We start from the raw sequence: 19,223 nt of genomic DNA on the forward strand, positions 1-19,223 counted from the left end.
CATAGTTGAGAGGTTACACAGGACACCGTATGGAAACTTGATTTTTCAGCAGCTTGTGCTAGCATACACGCTGCTTCACTGATGAGGAAGTAGGAGCAGGAGGAGTTGGAGGCTAGCCTATACTATATATATATATAGCCTATACTATATAGTAAGATCCTGTCTCAAAATAAATAAATAAATAACAGAACAAACAAAAAAAGACCCGAAAGTTAGGATTTGCAGTACTTTTATTTTCCAAACTTATTTTAAAAGCACATTAAAACATCAGAAATAGAAATCTGGCCTAATGGTTAACATGAGAACACTTACTATAAAACATTTTAGAGATATATAATTTGCACACAGTAAGCTTCAAGAGAAAAATTAATGTATCCTGCAAATTAATCATATTCAACTGAATTCTCATTACTTTGACTTATAATATTTTTTAGCCCTTATGAGGTGACAAGTTATATATGTCTGCCTATGTCAATATGACCATTATACTGGTACAGACAGACATATGGAGCTTAGGAAGAAACAAGTTTTATCTCTCTACAGATAGGAGGGGAGCCAGGAATCTAGCCCACTACCTATTGCATGCAAACTAAATAATTTCTTGATGAACATAAAGAAACTGAACACTCTCTGTGTGCATGCTCTGTCTTCTTTGTTGTGTATGTTTTACTTCTTAAAAAATGGGCCCCATGCTAGTCAAATCATTTCAAACATAAAGGTCACACAAGGAAACCTAGCATTTAAAAATTTACAAGTAGTAATTTTTATAGTCTTTTGTTAAGTCACATTTTAAACGTCTGCTCCCTCAAAAGAGATACCTTTTTTATGAACATAATTTTTAAAATATTTTAAAGATTTAATTTTATTTTAATGTGTTTGAGTGTTTTGCCTGCATTTACGTCTGTGCATCATATGTATGTGGTGCCCATGGCAGTCAGGAGAAGGGGCCAGGTCCCAGAGAACTGGGATTACAGGCGGCTATGCCGCTGTGTCGGTGCTGAGAACTGAACCTGGATCCTCTGGAAGAACAAGAAGTCTTAACCTCTGAGCCATCTCCCAAGCCCCAGAGATATATACCTTTAAAAGTGTGCATTGGTATTATTACAAATTTGCTTGCTTTATTGGACTTAATGCTAAGTTTTCAATTAAGACAAAAGTCTAATTGGTGCCTCTTGGGAGGCAGAGACAGGAGGATCTCCAAGTTCAGGCCAGCCTGGTCTAAAGAGCTAATTCCAGGACAGCCAAAGCTATACAAAGAAATCCTCTCCTAAAAGAAGAGAAAAGAAAACAGTCTAGTTGGTAATTTGCCAAAATTCTCCAAGTGATTTTGGGAGAGGATATTAGATGTCTTCAATATTTTAATTCTTTGCTGAATCTGTCTCAGGGGAATATTAGTGGGAACCATGTTGTGCTGAATCTATAAAACACAGTTGCCACAGGAAAGAGTGATTTCCAAAGAGAATCCAAATACCAAGATAAAGGAGAGTGGATATGCTATAAACCTTGGTAGAAAAATAGAGAAAGGAAGGAAGAAAAGGGTTTATAGCCCTGAGCTGACTGTGGCTGGAGCCGCTAGCTCTAGCTAGGCTTGCTCTGGCTCAGGAGCTACTCCACCTCTCAGCACCTCCTGCCATCTTGGAGTTTGGGCAGAGCCCGGGAGAGAGTGTTCTGCTCTGAGGGCTTTCTGTTCCTTGCACTTCTGAGCTTTGAGAATACTAGTTGGATATAACAGTTTGTAAAGATACTCTGTTTTGGGTCTAACAGTTAGCATTCTAAAATCCAAAGTTAGTGAGTTCAAATTCTAACTGCATGACCAAAATGTTTTTACATTAAAAATGTGATTTCAGTTGTTCTCCTAGGCATCAGTGGACCTAAGAAAACTAGTCTGAGGTGTAGGAATAACATAGTTGCTCATTTCCAGTTTAAGGTAAATGAGAGAATATAAAACAATTAGTTTGGGGTTAGGGGTGTACTTCAGTGATAGACTGGTTGCCTAACATGCACAAGGACCTAGGCTCAATCTCCAGCCCCATACAAATAGAATAAGGAAAAACTTGAAAACCTCCATCTGAAAATATTAATAGATCACCTTGAAATTTTTTTCCATAGCAATATTTAAATCCAAAGGGTTATTTTTTAATATCTATATGAACACTGTCAGGTGGCTCTCTACTAAATTCTCCTCGTACAGAAGGAAAGCTTATGTCATCCCCCCTTCCGCGAGTGCATCCCTACGTCTTGTTAAATAAGGGTAGTTAGTGTTAAATGTATGGATACACTGCCTCCCACAGACAAACTGCTGAGACACACCGTGTCTGCTCTCTCAGAACAGTGCCCCATAGTGGATTCCCAGTTAAGATCCTTCTGAAACAGCAATTAACTGGTAACTACCAAAAACACTTTGTAAAGCTAGCTACTCAGTTGACACAAAACAACAAAACCAAAAACACTTTGTAAAGCTAGCTACTCAATACACAAAACAACAAAACCAAAAACACTTTGTAAAGCTAGCTACTCAGTTGACACAAAACAACAATGTGTACAGTTAAGAAGTGACAAGAATCCCAACTCGGTGTTGTTAGGTAACTGCCTTATAAGGGGAGGGCCTCACACTGGCTGAGGACTTCCGATAAGGACAGCAGTACAAGTAACACATTTCTAGTGTCTGCCTTAACAATAAGCTTTTTATTCAAATCAACTTGCCACCAAAAAAAGCATCCTGTTTTCTATTTCAGTACTTCAAAGAGTCAAATTCCATATGTTTATAAAAATAACACGTCCGAAAGACCATTTTCCAGACCCCTTTAAAGATGCGGCCATTCGTATTTCAGGACCCATAACACTGACTGAAAGGCTGCCATCACAGGACTGTTCCTGGTGTCTTCTTAGTAGTTCAGTACAAAAGACTGGGACACACATCGGGGCAAAAATGGAAACAAGCTTTTACATCAAATTGTAAAAGGTCAGGAAACCACGAAGCAAATCCAGATGCTAACATCTCAGACAAAAGAAAATCTAACGGTCAACTCTCCAGCCAACTCTTCAAGTTTTGCTTTGCCACTGGCCTCAACATCTTCCCAAGGCTTCCCCGGCCTTGGGATTTAGACAGAGGGGATGGGGATCTGCGTGGCCGCTGCGCTGTCGTACTCCTGCATCAGGTCGTTCGTGGTGTAGTAGTGCATGACGATGTAGGAACTGGCAAACCCGAAAGAGTTGACCGTCTGTAACTTCCCCAGACTGCTTTCCTCCTGGGAGGGGCTGCTGCCGTAGATGCTGTAGTAAGGTTCAATCCGGGTGTTGATGGGGGTCGAGCTGCTCTGGCCGCAGTGCTGGTGTCTGGCGGACGCTTTGGGACTTGCCACACTTTCCTTTGAGTGACTTGGGCCGCAAGCCTGGTCCACAAATTTCTTCTGTGGCTTTGGAGACAGCATGTAGGCGGAGTTTGTCTCGTGATGGGAAGATTTGTTTCTGTTGATTTCAAGGTTCCCTTTGCCCATGGCTCGAAGTCGCGTCTTCTGTTTGCAGCAGAGAAAGCCCAGGCCGATGTTCTGGAGACACCAGAGCACTTTCCGTCTCAGCCCCGCACTGTTCCGAGAATATATAAAGGGATTTAATCCGGACTTGAAAAATATCAGAGTAAATCCGAACAGTTCAAACTGGTATAGGATGAAGCTCCCGTTGTCAGACAGAGCCACCTGCAGCAGGGAAATCCCCAGAGGAAGACAGCACACCAGGACCGACAACACTATGACCACACAGGTGACCACGGCTTTGGAGTCCTTGGCAGTGGAAAGGTTGATGGCTGATACCAGCTGGAGTCGATTGGCGGAAGGGATCTGCATCTGGCTGGGGTTCTTAGTGTACCCAAGAGTCTGAGCGTGCTGCAGTTTATTGTAATTCTGGTTCCGGTACAGAGCTGGCACCGTGCACTGCGCAGGATCTCCACCTCCCTTCACAGCTGCCCCCACGAAAGGCTGTGGTTTAGAAGCATCGACTGTGATCACAGGGGGGCACTTTTTCACTTGAGCGTTCTTCCGAAGTGTCTGCGCAATCAGGATGTAAGAGACAGACACCACAGCAACACAGAAGGTAAAGTCAACAACATACAGAGACAGAATGGCTTTCCCTTCCCCAGCCATCAGACTGGACATGGGGAGACAAAGGTGAGACTTACTGGTTCTCAACGTAGCCAAGGTGGCAAGGGTAAAACTGGTGGCCCAGAGAAGCAGGGTGAGGAGCAAGATGCAGGAAAAGGAGGCCGTGCAATTAGGTTGTTTCCCTAGCACCATTCGGAGCCGGTGCAGGGCGATTGCAGCCACCATCTTGAGGGACATGATGATGAAGCCTGAGCTGGTAAGGTGGAAGGTGAAGCAGAATGTTTCCGGGATGCTCCTGGCTGAGCTGAAGAACAGCACGAAGGTGAACATGGGAGCCGTAATCCCACAGATGAAGAGATCACAGAAAGACAGGTTTAAGATCATGAAATCAAAGTTGGTTCTGAACTTCCTGAAGGCGGGGTCAAAGAAAGACAAGAAGACAATAAAGTTGCCGTAGGAGCCCAGACAGAAGACGACAGCAAGCAGGAAAGTGCAAGTCACCAAGGTGGCCGTGTGGATGAAGTCTCGAAGATCCTCCTGTAGAGAAGTGCCGTTGCCTCCTCCCTGCGAGGGAGGCATGTACGGCAAGGTAGCATTGGCAGCGTTCCGAAGGGGGACGCTTGAGTTCATCTTCAGAGAGAGGTGTCTTTTGTGTTCTCAAAAACAAAAAACAAAACAAAAACCAACAGGAAGAGAGTCAAGACTTCAACTCACAGACGAGGGGCATGTGCCAAAAGAGGGCCAAGGAAGATATGCCTGCACAGAAAGGGATTAGTGAGCATGGCAACTCATTCCATTTCACAAAAGCATTCAAAATTGTCATCTCTATTGCTTTGAAAAGCATGTCACAAATTCTACCACAGAAAAGACATCCCAAACCAGGCACTGGAGACACACAGGAACATGACTTCTCCATTGCAAGTCCATGATCTCGTCCTCAGAGGAGTTACATCAGCACGGTAGCAGGGACCACAGCCAGGGACAAGGAGTACTGACTGTATCTCTTGGGGAGGGGCTGGGAAAGGAAGAAAGGAGCTTTGGTGAGGAGAAGCCAGCTGGGTGAAAGGTGATGGGCAGGGAGAATGAACAGCTTGGGAAGCAGAGAGTAGGCCTCTGCAGCAGGACTGAGCAAGCAGCAGGCTGTGCTTGGAATACAAGCAGAAGGGTATTGTTCACACACGATGTGACCCTTCAATAAACGCTTATAAATCAATAACAAATCCCGTTATTTTCTCTAAGGAGAAAGCTCTATTTCTCAGCATTTATTTTTTTTCCTAGTTTGAGAGTTAAGTTCTTAGTCAATTGAAAACCCTCCTTTGAAAAAGAAAAGTCCTGACTACATTTGAGAGAAGAAGAAAAACATTAAAGTAACAAAAGGTGTCTGAGATTATATTTGTAATTTCCAAGGTGCAAAGCAACGCTTTGGAGTCTGAAGATGTAGCACAATGGTACTATACCTGTCCAGCATATAGGAGGTTTGGTGTTTGATCACTAGCAAACATGCCCATGCGCACGCATGCACGCACACATACAAACACACACCATACCACTATGAGGGCTAGAGAGAAGGCTTAGTGGTTAAAAGTATGTATTGCTCTTGCAGAGAACCCAGGTTCCAGTTCTAGGATCCATGCTGGATGGTCCAACTCCAGAGAATCAGACGCCTTTTCCTGGACTTCATAGACATTTACATTCATACAGGCACCTCCCCCACACATATACACATACCTTAAAAATAAAACTTTTAAGAAGCATTATATAAACTCTAAGTGCTAGTTATTATTACAACAGGAATATCCTCTCATTAAATAGGAGGTATGAATTCTGTATTCATTAACTTAACTATATTAACCACACAGTATTGTGTGAGTTGCTAATTACACACAGATGATGAAGAAGCACTTGGTACATTCAAAGAATAACCTCCTTGCTTTTTTTTTTTTTTTTTTTTTTTTTTTGGTTTTTCAAGACAGGATTTCTCTGTGGCTTTGGAGCCTGTCCTGGAACTAGCTCTGTAGACCAGGCTGGCCTCGAACTCACAGAGATCCAGCTGCCTCTGCCTCCCGAGTGCTGGGATTAAAGGTGTGCGCCACCACCGCCTGGCACCTTCTTGCTCTTTATTTCTTTCCACAATCCTCCCCGCTTCTTTTGGGGTTGGATATTTATTTAATGGGCTATGGAAGAGAAAGGGAGAGGGGGTGAGGGGAGAAGGGGGAAAGAAGAGAGAAACAGAAATGAGAGAGACAGAGAGAGAACAGGGAAGGGGAGAATTGGGGAGAATGGAGTGAGGCAGAAGCTGCCTCTTCGTGGGAGAGACAGAAAAAAGGCTTGGGCTGGCCATTTCTCTCTCTTATGAAAGGAAATGTAATGCCCACACCAATCTTCACTGTTCCCAACCCTACAGATGTGTGTGGTCTGCTGTCCATCCTCTCCCAAACAGGACTCCAGAAAGACAGATAACATTTAGTGCTCTACACTTGACAACTGGAAAACATTTGCTTTAATTTAACACTGCAGGAATAAGCCACGACACTAGGGAGGTTCAGAGCCTATCCTCAGAATATTTAACCATCAGCTTAAGCTGGAACCCAGAGGTCTCCAGTGCCAACCCTTTAGCTGCTGGACCATGGGGTGCAGACTGAGTCCAGTTAATGAGGGATTACTGGGGCTCCAAGCAACAGCTATGGACTGCCTACAATAGTAGCCTTTCAGCATTTAACCACAACAAGTACAGCCTTGGCAGTGAGAATCAGATCAGTTTGGGGAGAGCCGTGTGACCAACCATTGTGCCCCTCATTAAGTAAGACAGAAGCAGCCTTGGCCGCTGCAGTGTCCATGGGCTGCAGAACACATACTATGGTAAATTACTTCATTGCACTGTGACACCAACTTTTCTGCAAAATAAGCTTTCTTTAAACTAAGTTCTATGGGAGATAAAAGTATAAATCTAGAAAAAATATTATTATCAATTAATAATAGACAGCTCTTGTTGCTTTTAGTTTAAGACTACATGCCTGTAAACTCTTTTGATATTGTTACAATGAACAACAACAGTGTCTTGCTGGTGGTTTAAAAAAATGTACATTGGAGTTAATTTATGAAAAGGGAAGAAGAAGAAAAACACATCTGGGAAGTTAGGAGATCAGAGATACTAGAGTAGCAAGAATCTGGGCCAGAGAAAGTATAAACTTTGTGAATGTGGAATCGTGGTCTTAGAGAAATAAGGCAATAATGAAGTGGAATGGTGGAAGTTCCAAGACCCCAACTATAGATGTGGAGGATGAGATGATAGGGCACCCACAGTAATCAGGGGAAAGAAAGAACAGTGGGGAGAGAGGGAAGGAGCCGGGGAGGGGGTAGGGGTGGACACTGAATCTAGAGTAAGAAAGGCTGGGTGTTATAGCTTAGTGATAATCCACGAGGTCTTAGGGGTTGAGAAGATGATTTGAAATTATTATGAGAGCAATGTTGCACAATCAATTAAAAATATATACAACTCCATGTTAGGAAATAACAGCAATATAATCTGTCAGCACAACTGTCAGTGTCTGTTTAGAAAGTGTTTATGATATGTTGGGCACTGTTCTCAGGGTTTACACTGCTGACTTTCCCCAAAGCCCCATAGTGATATCTCTATCTCCATTGTGAAGATGAGGAAACCCAGTTGGAGAGACCATTCAGCAAGGTGGCAGAACTTCCATATGAATTAAGCAATTGCTTCTCAAAGCCCACATTCTTTAACTCCATTACACACACACACACACGCACTCACTCAAGAGGGATCTGTGGCTCAAAGCTAAATTACAATAGCTATCATTTATCGAATTGCTATTATTACATCCTATGCTCTCATACTTGAAGCTTTATATAAGATATCAAACTTCACTTACCTCTCAAAACAATACTATTAAGTATTAAAATTCTGTTCCCAAGTAAAAGTTCTTGGAACACAAATCTTCAAAACCAATAAAAGAACAGGAGAGAAAGTCAAACCAGAGCAGAGTACTAACTCTTGGAACTTTAAGAGGAAATTAAGAACAAAACAAAAACATAAACCAGATGGTGGTGGTGGCACACGCCTTTAACCCCAGCACTCGGGAGGCAGAGACAGGTGGATCTCTGGGAATTCTGGTCTACAGAGTGAGTTTCAGGAAAGTTAGGACTCTGACACAGAGAAAACCCTGTCTCAAAAAAAATGACAAAACATATATATATATATATATATATATATATATATATATATATATATATATACACACATAAAATCTTGTGTGTGTGTGTTGTGTTCAATGTTTTGGGACAAAGTCAATACTGGTTAACTATTCCTAAACATTAAATATTATTTCCAATAAGCTGTATCAGAACGATTTTAGGTTATAAAACCAGTTTTAATTATATTTTTATTGTGTTTATCTATTTTAGCATGTGTATTTACTGTTGCACTGTGCTTACTTAGTTCTATGTCAAGTCAACACATCTAGGGCCATTTTGAAAGAAGGAGCCTCAACTGTGGACAAGCTTATGGTTCCTTTCTTTTCCTTTCCTTTCCTTTCCTTTCCTTTCCTTTCCTTTCCTTTCCTTTCCTTTCCTTTCCTTTCCTTTCCTTTCCTTTCCTTTCCTTTCCTTTCCTTTCCTTTCCTTTCCTTTCCTTTCCTCCTTCTTTTTTTCTTGGTTTGTCAAGACTGGGTTTTTCTGTAACTCTGGAGATCCGCTTGTCTCTGCCTCCCAAGTATTGGGATTAAAAGTGAGCACCACCGCTGCCTGGCTTTGGTGAATTTTCTTAACTGATAATGATGTGGGCTGTGGGTGTTTCTGGGTACAGGCTGAGTAAGACATGAAAAAAGCCAATAAACAGCAATCCTCCAAAGCATCTGCATCAGTTCCTGCCTCGAGTTCCTGCCCTGACTTTGTGTGCTGCACTACAAGCTCTAAAATAAAACAATCCTTTTTCTCCCCAAGTGGCTTTGGTCAGTGCTTTATCATAGCAGAGAAAGTCTAACTAAGACAGGCACGCATGTAGAGTTCTGAGGATAATTTGTGGAAGTTGGGTCTCTGCTTCCATCATGTGAGTCTTCAGGATTAGCCATCTCACCAGCCCAGAACACCAGTTTTAAGCATATATATTAACGACAGTAAGACAGAATAAGCAGAGTGTAGTGGCACACATATGGGAAGGCTGGGCCAAGAGAATCATGAACTCAAAGTCAGCCAGGATTATACAGCAAGTTTCTAGTCTAGATTACACACATATGGTGAGACTTTATTGCATGCATCTGATTACAGTTGAGGAGGGATGCTGAAGTAACTAGAAGAACCAGGAACTCCAAACACTGCATAGTGTCAATCCTTAGTAAAATTTGGGTGTGGCACAGGATTTGAATTCCAGTGCTCAGGAGGCAGAAGCAGGTAGATCTCTGTGGTAGGGAGACCAGGCTGGTCTAAGTAGCAAGCTCCAGGCCAACCAAGCAACTCTTGTTGCAAAACCAACAGAACAAGATGTTTGAAAAGCTGGATGTGATGATACAGCCTGTAATCCCAAGCACTCATTAGGCGGAGGCAAGACCACCCTGGGCTACATATCAAGATCCCTGTGTGATGTGTTCCTAATACCGTGTTGTTTTTATTTTTGAAGCAAACGTTTGGACATTTATAAGCCTTACAAGCTACCACATGACTTATTGGGTTATTCTAATTTATCCCACCCCCAGTAAGTGTCGTTTCTTCATGGCAGGCATTTTTTTGAGCCTAACCATCACACAGAACAAAGTTCTGTTCTGTTCCCACTAATTTGAAAGGATCTGGGAAACCTCAGAGTGGCTAGATAACTTGCCCAAGGTCAGTAAGATATTTCAAATCTCCCATTCTTTCTAGCCAGCTAAACTACCCCCTTGAGATTGCCAATAGCTGGTGGGGTGGGAAGACCTGAGTCTCTGCTTGATTGATGAGGTGGTTGAGAAGCACAATGGACTGGGAGATTGCAGATTTACATCCACCAGTGATTGGCAATGGGTGGGGGCTCTCTAGAATTGAAGGAAAGACCGGCCTAGGCCTCTCCAGGGATGCTTGGACTCAGGCTTGTGGTGGTGGGTTGTGCTTCATCAATTTAGAGCCTAGGAGCTTCCTGCAGGCTGCACGCTAACACAGGTGCGCATCCTGTCAGGCCAAGCTCTGCTTGCTCCCCGCTCCCTCCTGCCTCAGAGTCCCTCTGGTCTGGGCCCACGGCCTCTCACCTGCCCGCTGGCCGCAGCGCAGCCCTTCCTCCTCCGTGTTGCAGCCGCGACCCCAACTGCGCCCGGAGGCCTGAATGCTGCCCGGCTAGAGGAATCGTCGCCATCGCCGCCTCCACCTCCGCGCATCCCGGGAGCCTAGGCGAGCCGGGGCGGAAGGCGCAGTCACCAGCCGAACATGGGGCGCGGCCCCTCCCTCCAACCCTGGCCGCCCCGCCTGCCCGCACCCTCCCTGCCAGCCGGCCGCCCGGACTGTGAAGTGCGCAGAGCCAGCTTCAGCCTCGTGGGCGTGCGCCCGGACCCCGGGGCTGCCTGAGACTGACTGTGACACATACAGCAAGGGAGACAGTTAAGGCAGAGACGCCAGGCACCGTGCAACCCTGAGGTAAGGGCTTGCCTTAGGTGGCGATGGAGAGTCTGAGATGAATGGCTCTCTATGGGCCTCCCTAGGCAGCTCAGAGTGCCTGTGGCCTTGGCTTTCTCACTAGGCTGCCAAGTCATTATAACAATTTAAATCAATTTCAACACACGTTATGTGTCTTAGATATAGTAAGGAAGGATGGATGCAAAGTAAAACAGAAAACAGAAGCTATAAATTAAATTGTGTTGAGTGTGAAAATCTTGAAAAGCAATTGTGCAATTCAGCTAGGCCTACCTATTTTAATAAACAACAACAACAAAAAATCAGACTAGTAACTTCTCATCTCCTATAGCCGACACGTCTAAAGTAACAAACTCAGTTTGGCTTTAATATTAGCCGAGTCACCAAACAACACACACTCCTTAGTTTGTTATTATGGGCACAAAACATCTCATTCATTCCTTCAGGATTCCTGCCTTGGGCTCTTCTACTTTTCTAGTCTTATCTGCTATTTAGAAATAGAGAACGGTGGTACTAGAAATCAGAAACCTTGATTCCATCCAGGTGAAGTATTTTCTGGCACCGTTGCTACTACAACCCCCTCCATTTTCTGTTCAGTTTTTCTTTAGAAATGCAAACTAGTGACAAGATTCAAAGAAACTTAATTTTCCCTCTACTTTTTGCTAACATGCTGGAGGGCTTTGTGAAATTTCAGAATTCTGTTTAGAAAAAGAATATTCAAGAAAAATTCCCAACTAATTTTCACATAAATCATGTTCTACTCCCCAGACACTTAACAATCTATCACCTCTGAAACATGTCATCAGTAAGGGCAACACTGGGCACTAGAAACAATTGAGAGGGGAAAAAAAAACCAATTAGAAGTTAGAGCAGAAATTCTGACCAGAATTATATGTCTCTCCACATAAATGGACTGCTTCGTGCGTGATCTCCATTTAGCCGTCAGTGGTAACAAAGCGTTGAGGTTGGACTGGAGCCATCAGTGGTACCTCATATTGAAAACAACACAATCTCCACTGCATAGGACCCAGAGCTCTAGGAAAGGAAGGCATTGGGGCACATGGTTCTAGAGCTATGTGGAGTTACTCAGAAATACAACATAGTATGTTCATAAAATATAGCAGTAAGGTGGATAAACTGGATGAAGAATACTGGTATACTAATAATACAAAAGGCAAAATCTGCAAACTACCAGGGCTGACAATACAGTAACAAAACTAGCATTCCAGCTCAAACCAGTTGACACGCATTACCATGTCAATTTTGGGAAAGCACATATCAAGGCCAATAAAATAAAATGTTCACATTCGCTGGGCACATGCTCCAATATAAGAAAAGCTTTAAAATGTGCGGTGTGGAGAGGCACTGCAGCGTACTCTGAAGTACTGCAAATGGAAAACTACTGTGATAGTCAACGATGGAGCAATACTCAGAACACCACAGAAATCTACAAAGGTAACCCCCACGCCCAAGTGCTGGGGTTGGACTCAGGGACTCTGCTGTGTTAGGCAGGCCCTACAGCTGAACTCTCTGAACATTAATAGTGAAGAAAACATCCTAAATATGATCTGCAGTCATTCTTTTTCAAAGGAACCCTTCAGAAACTAAAGAAAGATTTGATCTTACAAATCCATATATTTTCTCCTTTCCTTACTCATAGTTCACAGAAACCTATGCTCTTTCCAATCCAGCCAACAATGGCTTTCTAAACCCGTTTGCCTCTCTGATCCCTGCCAGCTTGTGCCTTACTGACATAGTCCCTGATCCTCTATCTCCACCTTCTGAATGAATCACATATTCTAAGAGCTGCATTAGATAGTATTAGCCATCCTGTTCTTTTCTCTGCCCCTAACTTGGGACCACTTGTACAAAATTAATCATGTAATGATAGAACATTTAATTTCAAAATTCAAGCATAAACTGGGGGAAATGTCAAGCCAATAAGCAACAAACCTGATATTGTAGTTACCAAGGAGCATGCTGGGCACTCAGATTAAGGGACTCTGCTTTTCAATTGAGTGGAATCCAGATCTTAGTTTTCACCGAGTATTCGTCACTGATAGACTAAACCAATACGGAGCTTTTTTGAGATTTTAGACTCTTACTCTGTAGTCTTCTGGCTCAGGATCCAGAATGTTTTGATTTCTGGTAGTGCCACACCCTGGCACTTCAAAAAGATGTTGGTGAAACCAATAGAATGTCACCCAGCAAAATTTTAACTAAGGAACATGCTGACTACCAAGCACTTCATCTTTTTTAATTTTTTTAAATTTCCACTTAGGAGCCATTGCAAAAGCATATTTTTATGTAGCTTAGTTAGAAAATGCTGGAGTATTCTCCCTTGGGAGGAATAATAATTCCATAATAAAACTAATAAACACACAAACTAGGAAAAAAAGAGAAAAGGCTGAAGTGGGCAACAATTCAAAGCCTTCAGTAATGTGTTAGTCACTAGTCACGTGGCTAATGAGGACGTAGAGCATGCCCACTGAGCCTGCTATTACACTCAACAGGGCAGAGTTACATTCATTCTGGCCAAAGGGAAGAAATTCACAGATCTAAACCCAAGAAGGCAAGTAATCCACAAAAGTTGCTGCCTACAAAACTGTCTTCTCTTAATGAAGAAAAAAAGTCAGGCATTAAAAACAATCCTTTTTATTGGGATTTCAACTAGTTACACAATTGAAATAGTCAGTTAGGCACTACTCTATACAGGGATTATGCCTGTGTATGCTGACACTTCAATACTGTACCAAGACCACTGCTGTGTTGGGATGCTCAGCATGTAAAGACTAAAAAATATACTGTAGTGCTCCTTTAAGGGTGTGTCACAAGATGACATTCGTCAGCTCTTCCACCTACAACATACCTTGCACTTTATAAAGTTGGGACAGGGCAAACATGTTACCATTTAGAGATACACGCAAAAAAAGTACATAAAAATCCAGATATTCTAATATTAAATGAACTTAAAAAAATCCCACAGTTCAGCTTTTGTAACATGAGAAGATAAAATAATTTTAAAACACACATCAAAAAATGGTATTCTGGAGGTACAAAGTGCCATAGTAAAAAGTTGTGTGTGAATCTTTACAAACCAGTCACATATTGGTTCGTGTTAACGGCTGCATCTGTACAAAGTCTTGCCAATGTTATCTCTATGGCTTATACAATCTTTTACATCTATGTAACACACTAAACAAGTCAAGTACCAAGTCTTATTAGTTTCAATGATTCTGCAAGCAGGCAGGGTGAGGAGAGAAAAGGGGCGAGTGAGGGGGAAGGAGTGTGAGAGAGAGAAAGATTAAAAGAAAATTTCCATAAACACAGCAATAGTCCATTTATATGAAGTGCAACACATTTCAAGGTGAGGTGCAAAACAGTATTTGTGAGGACTAGGGCAGAAAGCAACCAGCCAAGGTGTTTATTGATGTTGTTCTTTATTTTTAAAATCACACATTGTATACACATACAAATCAGTCTAAAATTTATTCATCAAACCCCAGTTTTTCAGCAATTGGCTCTTATTCAGCACCAAAAACTCCAGTCTGTGGAGACACAGACACAGACTTCTGCAATGTGGTCAAACAATCTGTCAGGTCACAAGTTGATTCTGAGACTTGCCCCCTTTGATCCTTTTCTCTTCATGGCTCTCCAGACACAAGGCTGTCCAGACTTCAGATTCATGGCCCATGGCCTACTACCAGTAAACCCAATTGCCTCTGAGGAAGAATTCAAACTAATTTGAAATGAATGAAATGACAGGACCAACATTACTACTGGTAAGTAGTCTCCATTCTAAGGGAATTGTTTTGTTTTTTAACAAGCTTCTAGGCTGTTTGGTCATGATGCCATGATCGTATTGGATTATTTCTAGTCTGAGACTTTGTGACTTTGTCATATGCCTCAAAGAAAAAAAAGTGACCAGTATTCTGAGAACACTTCAAGACAAGTTTTGGGAAATCAAATGGCAGTTGAGAACCTGTGAGCGCAGAAGCCGCTAAAATGACGAGAGCTCAACTGAGGCTGAGTTGTGAGACCTGCAGAGAGCCAACCACAGATGGTACCTGAGGAGCTGGAATTTTTGATGAATTGAGCCCAAAATCAGGACTAGCCATCTGCATTACGGAGAAAAAAAAATCTGTTAGGTAATAAAGCACTCAATTCTAAAATCCCACCACATAGATTTTCTTCATTTTTCCCAACCCTTCTCTACCCAAAGACTTGCTGGCTCCCTCCTTCCAGAGGGTAATAGCCCATTTTTGACTTTATCTAGATGAGTTGTGCACGGTGAGGATTGTTTTTAATACCAGCACTCTGGAAGGGAGAGAGGCAGAATGAGCTTGAGGCCACCTGATCAACATAATGAATTCTAGGATAGCCAGGGCTACAAAGACTCTTTTTAAAAGTAAAAAGCAAAAACCAGACAAACAAAAGAGAATACAGATGATGGGCTGGAGCACTTGCACCTGACCCAGCGACCACACTTACACCCGTCTGCACCTCAGCTCCCTCTCCTGACCCATGAGCACAGCACGCACATGAAGAGTTTTCATGACTGGAGAGTGCAGAGCTCCCACTACAACCCCAAATGTCTAACTCAGGAAGCAATCTGGACTATGGTTTATTTTCTTTCACCCTGACTATCTCAGGCTGCTAGTGCAGCTTACTTATTTTCTAACTGTACTAAAGCAGACACATAAATTGCCTGTCTAAAAATGGAAACAAAATTCTGAAAAATTCTATGGGACTTATTTCCCATAGAAATAAGCAAAAGACATACTTATTTATTGAGACAGAATATCAGTCTGTAACCCAGGGCTGGTTTTAAACTCTGAGATTAGTGGAATATAGAAACAAATACCTGGAATGGCTGCACAGGCAGGAGGGCTTCGAGTTCCAGTGAGGCACTGTCACAAGAAATCAACCAACCAGCCCACCCAATAAAATCCCGAGGGTAAAGGCACAGGCCATCATTGTTTACCTCAGTTCTGGGAACTGAACCCAGGGTCTCATCTGCTAAATTTGGGCTCTGTCTCTGAACTGTCTATCTCCGCACCTCAGAAGCCATGTTCACAAGCAGTCAGTGCTGCACACAACTGCAAAGCTAGTACCATGAGGCTAAGGTGGGGAACTATCCGGATGCAAGGTTAGCCTGTCTACACAGCTATCCCTGTCTTAAAAAGTCAAAACAAACAAGTCTCTCCACTTTACCTAAGCAATTACATCTAAAATGGCAGCAAGGTTTAAAACCTTGTAGATACTCTTTCTCCGCCATCAGTGGGATGACACCTGTGAGGCTGTCACATGTAACTCACCTCTCTATGCATAATAGCACGGTGACACAAGGAGGTCAGTGAGAACAAGCAGCTGGTCGTCAGTGAACTGCTGCTTGTGTTCTTGCCAGTTGTCATGGTGCGTCCTTCGGAAATTGGATAAGGTCTTCTTTACAGTCATCTGTAATCAACCCATGCACATTTTAAGCTCTAAGAACCAGGGTTAAATGCCGGTATCTTCAGCTACATCAGAATCCACGTAGACCTCACCCCTCACACTGCAAATGCTACGATGTTAGGAAAGCAAGTCCATTTTCTGTCTCCAGACCACAATCATCTGCGGAATTACTAGCTTCACATCGGGACAAGGCACCGCAATGCACTGCCACATTGCTACACCAGTTTCAATACATGCTGTACTTACAAAGTGACCTGCTTAGCTTAGGAGCATGGGTGCTCAAGACTATTTCTAGTTTAACATTAGCCTTCATTGAGGTGAGAGACTTTCCAGATATAAAATTCCAGAATAACAATAACATGAAACCTAACTTTGTAACTAATGCTAACAGTGCTCTTAATGTTGGTTTAGAAAGGATAAAAGCTACAGTAATTTTAGTTTGTTATAGATGGGAAACATGTCTCTGCAAGGCTTTAATAATTAGAGTAAATGTGACCCTATCAGAGACAGCAGTCTTTTTTTTTTTGTTTGTTTGTTTTGTTTTATGTTTCTTCAAGACAGGGTTTTTCTCTGTGTAGCTGCAGAGGTCCTGGAACTAGCTCTATAGACCAGGCCGGCCTTGAACTCAGAGGTCCACCTGCTCCTGTCTCCTGAGTGCTGGGATTAAAGACCCGCACTACCACTGCCCAGCTGATGCAGTGGCTTTATAAAGCAGTACATTCAAAATGTGCAAGAAAGTATCTATCAAGTGATACAAATAAACTAACAAGGAAGCATTATACTTTGGGATGTACATTATTTTGGTAAACTGTGGTGTGCTGTTTAGTTCACTAAGAAGCTGGATCTGGAAGTGGAATTGGCCCCAAGCATGTGTATGTTGTGTTTTCTAAGGCCCCTTGTCTGGGAATTGTTTAGCGCCTTTAACTCTGTAGCAGCAGGAGAGCAGCAAATCGGCTCTAGAGTGAAGCCATGTTGGAGGACATCTAGAAGGCAAACCACTTCCAGCAGAGGTTGCTGCTGTTTATCCCAGATGTAAAAGCACCTGCAGTGGGAAAACTGGCAAGTTCAGCCATGGGAAGTTCAGCTCAACTGTGAACTCTAGCTACTGTCTCAAGGTAACTTTCTGCTGTTTTTGACCATCTATCTCTATCTGCTATTTGTTCTTTTACTTGGAAGCTTCACCAGAGGACATACTCTGCTCTCCTGAGACTTTCTTTATTGGGAACTCCAGCTGCCTTAAAGGTGCTTCACCAGTTGATTTCTACTAGAAGTGCTTACCCTCCAAACGTGGTGGTATTTGCTATTTATTCTTACTTTTGCTTACTGTGTACTTAAACTCACTCATACAAAACTGAAATTATAGCTATCACAGATCATTCTCTGGACCATACAGAACATACCTCAATAGGCTGGGGATCATTCAAATGTGCACTGAGATTCATAAGAAGCTGGGGCATCCAGGTGGGAACATCATAAGGGCTAGAAAGAACACATGCACCAAGTCCAAGCACACCAGCATGACGCCTGACCAACTCTGCAATGAAAAAAACATATACACCTTTCACAGTGGAATCAATTTTCACTCATGCTAGATGTGTTTTCAGTGTACCTATCTCCTCCATTTAATATCAATTTACAAGTACAAAAAAAGCATGATTCCTGTGGCTCAACTAGAAATGACAAGGATTTTAAAAACATTCTAGAGCTGTCCCCCAGTGATGGTGTAATTGTTTCTAGCCAGGAATGGGTCATATTGTTAAGAACCAACACAGCTACAATTTTCTTGATCAGCTCATTCATATTCTAAGTACAATTCCTGATCCTAAAATGATCTCCAAGATTGGGTAATATTTTCTGTGTGATTGTGCCCACACAAAATGCACCACCATGCTTGACAAATGCATTTCTTATAACAGAGCTGCAACACATGTCTACCTTAAGGAGTCTGTTCCTTCCTCAGTGGTGTGAGTCCAAATACCCATGTTCCCTGGTTCCTTTCTCACTTTCCCATCTCCCCTTCCAGTGGTGCTGAGATTGGTCAAACACAGGGCCTCACATGAGCTAAGCAACCCACCACCCTGTGACCGCTACACCTAGACCTGTTCCCATCTTTTTGGTAGTATTTGGTATTGAACTCAGGACATGATGCATATTAGCCAAGAACTCATTACACTGAGCCACATTTAGAACTAGAGTTCCCCTCAGAGTTTCTCAATAAAGCTGCAATGCATATTCTTTGGAAATCTATTCTAGGTGTGTCTATGAACAGAAGGAGAAGGTAAGAAAATGAGATTTTGGAGTAGTAAAAATGATAATGCCATTTGTTATAGTACAGACTTAAAACACTTTTATTATCAAAGAAAATCAGAATGTTGATAATTTATTGGAGTTTAGTATTAATGAGTATTAATACATAACAATATATAAATACTTAATACTGGGTATTTAATAATTATGACATAATTATAGTTCTAATATATAAGAACTGCATATCCTAGGCACTTAGCAGAAATTTAATGAATCTCATATTTACTCATTTTTATCATTTCTATTTCTTTGGGCTTAAAGTCAGATGTTTCTCTGTTGTGTCACTTAAATTTTTCTTCAAAAATAACATGACAGTCAGACTTTAAGGCATGTGATTTATGCTAACTTACTTCAGAAGCTCTGTGACGCTCCTCTTCATTAGCTGACTAGTGAACTAGTAACTAGTAGGTAATGCTGCACTGCATTAACATTCTGCACACATACACTGGTGGTATCACAGTGCACAGGACCATGTGTGCACAACAAGGATTTATTCAGTACTGCATTTCTTTAAAGTGATCTCCCTCATAGACACACATGATTACCTGACATCCCTTCTCTAGACAGAAGCAAAGGTGCCTCTGGTTCCTTAAAACTTTTTCTTTTTGTACGCCATGTGTTTCTGTTGTGCTTATCATATGTGTGCATATAGACATAAATTAAAAATTATTAATTATATGCAATAGTGGACAAGTTCCTTTGTACATACAACTTTAGCCTTTTCATTCCAGGTTCTGTCTTCTTCATGCCAATTCC

General features: G+C 42.2%; 2 protein-coding genes across 3 annotated transcripts in view; both read right to left on the bottom strand.

Moving 5' to 3' along the window:
• Nucleotides 1-212: 212 nt before the first annotated feature.
• On the bottom strand, nt 213-10,638 carry Gpr75 (G protein-coupled receptor 75). Of its 2 annotated transcripts, XM_075942509.1 has the most exons (3): nt 10,328-10,638; nt 4,977-5,112; nt 213-4,853 (listed from the first exon to the last, which is right to left on the bottom strand). In XM_075942509.1, exon 3 carries the CDS (start codon nt 4,725-4,727, stop codon nt 3,102-3,104), a length of 1,626 nt encoding a protein of 541 aa, XP_075798624.1. In that variant the 5' UTR covers nt 4,728-4,853; nt 4,977-5,112; nt 10,328-10,638; the 3' UTR covers nt 213-3,101. The 2 variants fall into 2 exon arrangements, with proteins under 2 accessions (XP_075798624.1, XP_075798623.1); XM_075942508.1 differs by lacking the exon at nt 4,977-5,112 and having other exon boundaries at nt 10,328-10,637.
• A 3,491-nt stretch (nt 10,639-14,129) lies between these two features.
• Nucleotides 14,130-19,223, bottom strand: part of Psme4 (proteasome activator subunit 4) — a 113,599-nt gene continuing 108,505 nt past the window's right edge. The window contains exons 45-47 of the mRNA XM_075942510.1: nt 17,561-17,694; nt 16,025-16,163; nt 14,130-14,824 (exon numbers count right to left, since the gene is read on the bottom strand). Of these exons, the coding sequence (XP_075798625.1) occupies nt 16,029-16,163; nt 17,561-17,694 (269 nt within the window). The 3' untranslated portion in view covers nt 14,130-14,824; nt 16,025-16,028. The remainder of the gene's footprint in view (nt 14,825-16,024; nt 16,164-17,560; nt 17,695-19,223) is intronic.

The sequence above is a fragment of the Microtus pennsylvanicus genome, chromosome 12, assembly GCF_037038515.1.
Source record: "Microtus pennsylvanicus isolate mMicPen1 chromosome 12, mMicPen1.hap1, whole genome shotgun sequence".
Lineage (NCBI taxonomy): Eukaryota > Metazoa > Chordata > Mammalia > Rodentia > Cricetidae > Microtus > Microtus pennsylvanicus.

Coding starts and splice junctions, on each gene's coding strand:
- Gpr75 (XM_075942509.1), bottom strand. CDS start 4,727: ATGAACTCAAGCGTCCCCCTTCGGAACGCTGCCAATGCTACCTTGCCG.